Source organism: Pavona decussata, unplaced genomic scaffold (genome assembly GCF_977016875.1).
Source record: "Pavona decussata unplaced genomic scaffold, jaPavDecu1.1 SCAFFOLD_32, whole genome shotgun sequence".
Taxonomy (NCBI): domain Eukaryota; kingdom Metazoa; phylum Cnidaria; class Anthozoa; order Scleractinia; family Agariciidae; genus Pavona; species Pavona decussata.
This window is the reverse complement of record NW_028145455.1, coordinates 2,975,057-2,984,788: the sequence shown is the minus strand read 5'-3', so window position 1 is coordinate 2,984,788 and position 9,732 is coordinate 2,975,057. Positions and strand designations below refer to the sequence as shown.

General features: G+C 39.5%; 1 protein-coding gene and 2 pseudogenes across 1 annotated transcript in view; 1 reads left to right on the top strand and 2 right to left on the bottom strand.

The window, feature by feature from the left end:
- Window positions 1-722: 722 nt before the first annotated feature.
- On the top strand, window positions 723-2,825 carry LOC146484661 (uncharacterized; annotated as a pseudogene).
- Window positions 2,826-2,946: 121 nt separating this feature from the next.
- LOC146484660 (uncharacterized) lies at window positions 2,947-3,880 on the bottom strand (annotated as a pseudogene).
- A 25-nt stretch (window positions 3,881-3,905) lies between these two features.
- LOC146484658 (uncharacterized) overlaps window positions 3,906-9,732 on the bottom strand; it is a 32,966-nt gene continuing 27,139 nt past the window's right edge. Inside the window, exon 2 of the mRNA XM_085104527.1 lies at window positions 3,906-7,882. Coding sequence (XP_084960653.1) covers window positions 6,435-7,835 — 1,401 coding nt within the window. The 5' untranslated portion in view covers window positions 7,836-7,882 and the 3' untranslated portion in view covers window positions 3,906-6,434. The remainder of the gene's footprint in view (window positions 7,883-9,732) is intronic.

Sequence of the window (9,732 nt, the reverse complement as noted above, 5' to 3'; positions counted from 1 at the left end):
TGATCACACAGTTCTTTCGATTTTCTATCCTTAAATAGACCTCTTAGTAGGGTCGGTGTTTTAAAAACCTTTTAGAAACCTTTTCTAAATTGACTGGAGTTATGTCATTGATATACAGATAAGATCATGGTAACTGGTACCAAACTTTAAGAGCACACTGCGATAGGTTATAATCAATAGGGGCCTCAAGAATTGAAATCCTAATAATAAACAGTTATTGAGTAGTCCAGATCAGTTGTAATTTAAGAACTTGTTTTACATTCATAGGGAAATATTATGTTGAAATACATTTCAACTTAATCTCAAATCCAGATCTTGAGTATATATATTATATTGTATAAATATTATATTGTCTATATTGTCCAGGGTAATTACGTGAAGAGTTAAAAGATTGTCACAAATCACTTCAACTATGTTGCTAAGTGAGTGTTGTGATGAAAGAACTAAAAATTCTGATTGTTCAGGATAACAGAACATTAGAAGATGTAACAACAGATGTATTTTGCGCATTACAACTCTGCATATTTACTCTGTTTTCTACATATTTCAGAATTATGGACGTTTCGAAAAAGAAGCGGGTATACTTGTCACACACTTCCATCATCAATCTACTGGACTTGATGGGAGGGCACTTCCATGACAAGATTGTTGAACTGGTGAAAAAGGGGAAGACATTTTACGCTATTAATGATAGTTTGAACTGCAAAACGACATTGAAGAATATGAGGGTAGATCACAGAAACAAGCAGCACAACTGGTTTGCAAGCATTGTTGTTTTTGAGAGGATTGATTTCAGAAACTTGGACAATGTCAGGCCACTTGGTGATATCCAGACCTTTTCAAACGAAAATTACCTCCTCACTCCAGAAGAAGTCAAGAAACTCTAGTCATATTTCAAAGTTCTTGTGGGGAGGATCGTTCTTGAGTTCTTCAAACAACCTCAATTTGCAGCAGTCAAGAAGCTGGTACCACGGCACATTCTCCACCGGTACACTAAGGAAATGAGCTCAAAGTCAGAGGCGTTTCCATTTCCACTACAGTTCAATTTAAAGATGGGAAAAATATTCAAGCCATGAAGCCACATTTGAAACTATTTTAGAACTGCTAGTGAAAATGAAGACTTTGAAAGAGAGACCTGCATCCCGCTGACTTCAACTGTCCATCTGGTGGTGATCAATTGACGAGGGTGCGATTTACGTCTGGGCGTAAACCGACGGCTGGAGCTCACACGTCTAAGGGTCGACTCGAACCTGATACTCAGCTTGATGTAATAGAGCTGTTCGATACAAAACAAGCATTTTTAACTGTAAGTATACAACAAAAACATAATTTTGTATATGATGCTTACATCATACAATGTAGTTGACAGGAGAACTACTTAGTCTAGTTACTATCATATGACTTCAGATACTTTACAAATTCGTTTTCAGTTGTTCCTGTTATTATACTGTTTAACCATGTGAACAAATGTACAAAAGAGCAAACTAAGTTCAGCCTCATCAGGCAACACACCCCCAGCTGATTGAATTGCTCCACAAAAGTATGCAACAAAATTGTGGTATCCAGGGCAAAACAAAAACCAAAAAAAATGCACATTTTTCTTTGAAATTTATAAAATAGAGTACCTTAAATGATAGTAGCTAATCTGTTCTCCAGTGCAGATTTAAACAAATCGAAACCTCTTTTATACAAAACTGGTCTTAAAATATATTAAATGAAATTAATTGGAAAGACATAAATTTAATAGTCTGCTTTTAGATTATGGAGCTTAGACTCCACTGAGCAAAATAACCATATAATAATGTTATGTTGCTAATATTAATTTACAGCTAATAAATGATGTCCTGATGAACCAAAATTCAGCACGTGAAATTGGCACACTGAAGTATTTTAGAGAGCGGATTATGCGCTACAATGTTCCAACAATTGTCAAAAACAACCCTGATGCATATGAGGAGTTCTTTGTCTCAGTTGGAAGGGCTTACTTGGTGGAAACATTCCTAGAATTCTTTGGTATGGAGAACACTGAAAGTGAGCTAACAGAAAACTTGCCTGAACAAAATGCAAGTGTGGAGGCAAAGAAGGAACACTTTGATAAAGTGCTTGGAAAGTTTGTTGACTACCATGTTTTTCACTTAGGTGTGACAGCTGATGACAAAGTACAGAACTAGTACTTCTCACACAGCTGAATGACACAATTCATGAGGGTGATGGGGATAGAAGTGTAATTAACTGGAAATACCTTTTGTAGGTTTTTAAAGCCGTTAATAACTTGTCAAAGTTTGCAGTTGAAGGGATGTACTTCCTAACTTTGCTCAAGTGCATGTTGACACATCAAATGTCTGAACGCGTGATATGGGGAAGAGAGACCAACAATAAAGGAAAACTTGGAGCTTACATGCCAAATGATTTGGAAATGGAGCATACCATCAAGAGCACAAAAACCCTGATAACATCAATGGGGGCAAACAAAACTGAGAAGGCTGTGCTTCGTAGCTCAATGTCAGTCACTGGGGTCACTGAATCCCTTTATGCTTATGATGAGAGTTCAAATGTCAACCCGTCCTCAACTGCTCACACTAAAAAAAAAGTGCTGTCAGAGATAAAGGGATTATGCTAGGGGATCTGAGGTTGCTAAGACCATTCGAATGCATTCCACTGCATGAGCCTCATCCTTCATTCCCAGGAATGTTTAAGAGTGTCAGAGAGAAAATTAACTTGGGTGAATTTTTTCGGTGGCTTGAAAGGCATAAGAGAGCTTGCAAGACGGTCTACCTGTAGCTCCTGAAAATAAAGAATCTGAATCGTCTGATGCAGATGACTAAGTGAGTTCAATACAAAAGTTATGACAAGGGTAAAATTTAGTTAATATCATGGAAACTTGAAAATTTAACTTACAGTCGATCCGGCCTTCGCACCGTCTTCAAATCCGAAACGACACTTAAGTCACATTTGGTGCGACCTAAGGACACCGTCGATCCGGCTAAACAAGATGGTGAGGTTTACAGGATTCTCTGTTAATGCGGTAAAGTCTACATCGTGGAAACAGGGAGATCTATGCACAAGAGAATCAAAGAGCATGACAGAGATATACAACTCGCCCGTACCCAGACCTCCGCCGTTTCTGAGCACGCCCACGACACCGGCCATTATCCGCTTTGGAACGAGGTAAAGTTTATTGATCGAGACTCTCACTGGTACAACAGCATCAATACGTCCTTCCCCTGGAGAATCACCTAGTTGATCGTTTCCCTTGTGGTTTTTGTCCAGTTCGTCAACAACTTGATACACAAGCTTTTTCCCAGCTGCATCAACCAGCACGGCGAGCGATTCTTTTGTGAGCTGTCGAAGATTTTCTCTGCCGCAGCAAATTAGGTGGAACATTATAGTAAACCACACCACTAATTGTTGGAGGGGTTTAGGACGGTCTGGAGAAGATGGGTTGTAGGAGGTTTGGGTATTTTCTAGATCTTCCTTTGATATTGGACTGTGGTGATCAACTTTATTAAACCTTGCAGCTTAACTCGACAACTGCTGCCTTCAAAATTTGATTTGATTTGGAGAATTCGACACACTTATTAAGTCAATTCTCTTTTTAGGAGAAAGTGTCTTTGAAGACCAAATCGTATTCCCATCAAAGCAGACTTTTTGTAGCTGTTTCCGTTCTTTTTCTTGGCGTTCGGCCAGAAATTCGCTAAAAGTTCATTTAGTTCCTTCTTCGGAATCGTCTCTAGCGATTCTGTATTTTTCACCTTCTCTTCTTCAGGTTTAACTTTATTGCAGTATGCCAGGAATCAACAGCATTCTTGGTTGCTTTTCTTGTATTTTCCAAATCTTTTCCTTTTATTAGATGCTGGATTTCTTCAGCCTCAGGTTCCATTACATTTGTGTTTTCGCTTTAAACTGATCATGAAAAATGATCATGAAAGTGAAAAGTGAAAGTGTCCTTCGTCAATCAAGCGGACGTGAGCACGTGGTGAAAAACACGCCACTTTTTGGTCATGCACTGACCATGTGCTGTTGTATCCGGCGCGGGCAACAACTGCAGAATTGTATCCCCGTCGGTATACATGTTAAGACCTTTGTTCCTAATCAAAACAGTGTTCCTAATCAAAATAAAGGTGCTATTACAATGGTGAAGATGGATTTTTTAAAACTGATGTGGTCGGTTAGCGTTCATTGAATTTGATGTTACCATGGTCATTAATTTTAGACGGGCAGTATAAGGTATAAGATTTTACTTCATTTAACGTCGAAACGTGGGGAGTGGTCGCCCAGTCTCCCGAGCCAGGGGCTCATGTTAAAAACGCTCGACTAAAGAAAGCTAAAAATACGAATGCGATACATCATATATATACATAAACACTAATCTAAGTCTTAACAGCATTGATTTCAAAAGGGTAACAGTATTTCTAAAATAAATCGAGGATTGAGTAAGCTGTACCTAAATATATACCTATACTAAGTTTTACGAAGAAAAGTTACATAGTTATATACAAGGATATGTAAGTAAAAAATATGTTACCAGCTTCCCAACGAACGAGCGCACGTTTTTCATGCCCAGTTTCCTCGTTAGTTTCCGCGGGCCCAAAAAGTGGGCGTAAAATGAAGATCAATTTCGCTTTACGCCCACCTGAAAAATGTCTTCTGAGCTTTGAACTGTACTCAAGGAATGGTGACACTATAAAAGTACGAGACATGTTTTTAAAGGTAGTAGAGGTTGGGTTAGCCGTAGAAAGGGGCTCGAATCGCTCGATACACTACAGACTTTAATATATAATGTTCGGAGGCGATCTGAGAAGTATTCTTCACAAGGTTATCCGCACTTTAATTGATCTCAGTTCATTAAAGTTACATTTCGCTAATGATGTCTGGTGTCTTGGTGTAAAAACAGGTAAAAACAACGTCTTGAGACACGCGAATTTACCGGAAGTTACTCTACTTGACTTGCTAGTTACCAGTCTGTCACGGTAACTGTCCGCCATCTTGAAGTAGGCGGAAAAAAATTTGCCCGAAACGGAGGGTTATAGAATAAATAAACTCTTTCAGACGTGCTGCTATACCGGATGATAATGTTCTCGGCTTAAGGATTGTCCTCAAAATTTCACGATTACACTCGAAGCTTCGCTTCTCCTCCAACTGTTCATTTCTCCGACAATTTTTAATAGCCTTGGGAATTATCCTCCGATATACGAGCCGCCTGAATAGGTTTATTTACAAACTAAATGAGAATTTAATTAGTAGTGTAAGACACTCGCTTGACTCAGCAGAGAGACAGCAGGAATCTTTGGGCTAGCTCTTGTTCATTCTTTAAACGAACTGGTTCTTAACCACTACAACTTGATGACAATTCTACAACTATTCAGTTCCATTCTACGTCTACTCTTCAAGTAATCTAAGACTATTGTAACTTGATTCTACATCTATTCTACATCTTTACTACAAGTATCACTCAAATCACGCCTTACTGTATAGTGCGCTGTAAACATGTTTACGACTGTAATTCAACCAAGGCCAGATGGTTAACCAGAGATAAGAATTGGTTTTGCCAAATACACTAACAGGAAAGAACAACGCAACTGTTTTAAGAAAATAGATAGAAGGGGAAACCAATCAGGCTGATAAAATCCTTAAGTGTTTTGCCTTGATTTCAACCTTCGAGGAGGCCCGGCCCAAGCCAAGGTTGAAGGAAGTAGGCAAACCTGTACACAGCACAGCTGTTAACTCTTATCTTTGAACAACATGAAAATGTCAAATAATCTGGAAAATATCCATCAAAACTATCGCAAGGAATTAACATCTGTATTCTAAACTTAAAGTCGAAAAAACACCCTTACATTAGCTTCATAGTAATAGGTATGGCAACAAATATATAACTAGAGTTATCAAAGGGTGTCAAAAACTTACTTCGGAACCTCCTAGCTTGGCGAATTATAAAGGACAGTGCCTACTACTGCTACTGCGCATGCGTTCAGCGCATCTTCAGATGGTCTGAGAAAAGTCGGTTTTCTTAAGGGCGGTGCCTGCTAAAACAGGGATATTTTTGCGGGGTTTAACAGTACGCGGAAAAAGCAGATCTTGTTAAAGGTTATTGGGATACGAAAACAAAATTAGGTGTAACCACTCACTTTTCAGAGATATAATTAAGCTTCAGTTTGGAAAAAAAATGCCATAAATTGCTTTGCAATTTAGCGCTTTTTGAAATTCTTGTTGCTTAATTATCTCTGAGTGGTTACACCCAATTTTCTTTTTGCTAAGATTTGCTTTTACGGCAAACTGTCATAAACTGCATCAAAATAACTCTGTATTAGCAGGCACCGTCCTTGATAGGGGCTTACCATCAAGGATGGTTTGCGTAAATTCTGCAGGACTAGAACTGAGAGGCTACGTGTACCCTTAAATTACTCCAAGAGATGTCTTATTTAACCTCCATTTTACGATTCAATAGATTTACACTTAATACCGGCCTCATCTGCTAGTTTTTCGACAGTCTTTAAGTCGCGCCAGTCCAGCTTGCGCGCATTCTGTTTAAGCTCCAAACCAACTCGTTTGTAGTGGCGTTCTAAGACTTTCAAACAGTAACTGCTAATTTTACCCTCACATGGCTTTGGTAATATAGCACGCTGACGCTTAGGTACGACTCGTTCCAGATTATGATGTAGCAGAACAAAGTTATCGCTCAGAGAAAATTGACGATTCGCGCATATATCCAACTTATTTCCTGCCGCCTCATGAGACAGGCAGTAGCTTGTTAAGATGTTTGGAAGCAAAAACTCTGCCTGAGGCACATGAAATGTCGTCTGAGGCTCAGACAAGACCCATTCCATTTGTTGTGGACCAATCGTGTGACCAGCTGGCAACCGTTTATTGTATTCCGTTAGATTAGAGCAAATCTTCAACTTCCAGTCATATCGATCCCTTTCGAAGTACCAGGCATAACTGAGAACAGTACTGACTGGACAAATTTCACCCTTGCCATGATGATAAAACTTCTTAAAAGCTTCTTCAAAGCTAGTTGTTTTGAACCTTTTCAATATGTGCTCTCTGCAGTGAGTGAAGGTGTCGCGGTAGATGTAGATTGGAAAAGGTCCCACGAAATCAGCAACGTAAGGCAACCCCAACGCCACCTCTGTAGTCTTCGCCCAGCTTTCGACCCATGGGTCAGGCCAGCTACAATCCCAGCCAATGACTCGTAACTTTGTTCCGTCAAATATCGATGACTTTGTCACTGGTGTGACGAAGGCCACATCGCTGTCCACCCAAGCAACGATGGAGTCAGTTGTGAACAAATCAATAAAGTAACTACTCCAAAGCTGACGGTTGTAACCTGGTGGCTTTGGTAAACCAGGAAAGTTCAATACACTGTTGTCGTTAGGTAGCGGCTCGTACAACACGTCAAGTTTATAGTCTGGAAAGTGTTCCTTGTTTAATCTTGTAATAGTTTGTGCAAACGCATAATCGACCTCTGATTCCTCGTCAAGCACCACGACTGTCTTCCCGTATGATGGGGGCCAATAGAGAACAGTAGTCCTTAAAAGATCACAATAATAACGATATCTGTGATTTTCGAGTGTGGCAGCCATTCTCACAAACAGAGTGATGCTTGGGTGGACCATGGTTGTTGTGATGGCTGGACTCTGGACTCTGGACTCTAAGGTATTTGAACTGTTGTTAAGGCTGTGCGAGGCGTGGTTTTTTTTATTACCAATCAGTTGGAAATTGCCCTTTAATATCAAATCCAGAGGGATCAAGTAAAAGACAACAGCACTGCAAATGATGCAGCTAAGGAGTATGAATTTCCACGGGACCCTTTTTATGCAAACCATATCTTTCATGTATTTTTGACAGCTACCTGTGTACTTTTGTTGTCATGGACACCGACCTGCAAAAGAGAGAAAGGATTACACTTATTAATTCACTACGAAACATTTTGAGCTGAAAATAAGCCCTAACTATATTTCAGGTTTGTATTCGTAGTATAATAACCATACCAAAAGTAAGCAATTTAAATAATGTGCAGAGTATGCCGATTTCCTGCCTTTTGTAATAAAATTTATAGTTCCTTGTGATTCACACATGCTTTGCGGACCACAATTGTCACAGACTAATCAACGACGACCTTTGACGCCTACGACAATTGTTCAAGGTGGTTTTTTCAGGTCACCCTATGGTTCACTTTGGTGGAATATGTGTTCGGAAAGACATAACCCGCTTCGGAAATTCAGATTAGATTGTGATGAACAAATAGAGTTTTCTCTTGTGAAAGGTAACCTTAAACATTTGGAATGTAGATACACTCGATTGCAAAAACGTTGACACCTAAAAAGCATAAACCGTGAACGATGAGCCCCAATGGCTTTATGGGTATAAGTGTACTTAATTTATTTGCATAATATTCTGTTCTCGTGCGACGGTTGACGCGACCAAAATTAGTTGCACGTGATGAATGATGGAAACTGTCCAAGCTTTCCTTAACTTTGTCATGCCGCAGAATGGCCGGACATGTTTAATATTTATAAGTCATCAGCAGCGCATTAGCATAACAGTAACGCAATGGAGCGCGAAATTTGAAAGCCGGCAATCAACATTTTAAAGGAAATGACGCCAGAAAAGGGCTAACACCTCACTTTAATTTTCATTCTAAATGTGTTTCAGTTGGAAAAGTCAACACTTGTAGGCTGCAAAATAAAGATAAAAGTACACTTATTTAATCGAGACGCTCAGGAGAAGAAGACGACTTGTAAAAGCTATTGGAAATTTGTGTTAAAATGTTAATGATTTTGTAGCCATTTTATATGACAATTCAAAACTGTTTAATTTCTTTTTTAAATTTCTAGTTTTTGGTCCAACTTTTCATGAACTTGTAACTTGCAAAAGTTTCTATAAAAAGGAAATTCAGTTACTAAGCTAAAATATGAAGGATAGCGGGTGAGGATTTACTTGGAATTTGCGCTCCTTCTACATAATGAGTAGAAAATGAGCCATTTGCTCATGAATACGCACGTATGGCAGCGTCTCTAAGTTCATGAATCTCGCTTCTGCGCCACCTTTAGCGCTCCCTTGGGTGTTCACTAACGGCTGAAATGTACTTTTCAGTCTGCCGGGTTTCGTTGTGATCTCTGACGAACATTGACGATTGCGGCCGACGATCAGAGTCGTAATTTGGGAATCAGAGTGGTGATTTAATGTGCAGATAGATATTTGACGTTGTAACCAGCTTTGCCCGTGTTCTGAGTAATCCTTTAAATGCTGCTCTGTGGAAAGAGAAAGATGAGCGCTGGAAAATTTCTCTTGCGATGCAGCTGCTAAGGCCTTTTGAAATAACTGAAATAATGATAAATTTTTGAGCTTCAGTGAACGCGTTTATCGTTGTTGGGTTTTGAGCACCGATTTGAATCAGACTCGTACCCAGTCGCTATTTACGTGTTTTGTGGTGTGAGAAGATTGGACACGAAGATGGATTGAGGAGCGCGGGGTGTCATGGGAAGAGACGAAGGAAAAATAGCGTGCCTCTATCCATCTTCGTGTCCAATCTTCTCACACCACAAAACACGTAAATAGCGAATGGGTACGAGTCTGGATTTGAATGAAACACTTGTTCATTTGTCGAAGAGAAAATGAATGGAAAGCAGCGTGTTAAACTGCTGAGAGCACGAACAGAACGGCAAAAATTTTGCTTGCGCCTTGTGGTAAAACATTTAAAGCGCAAGGAGAAATCGATATTTTTGTGGC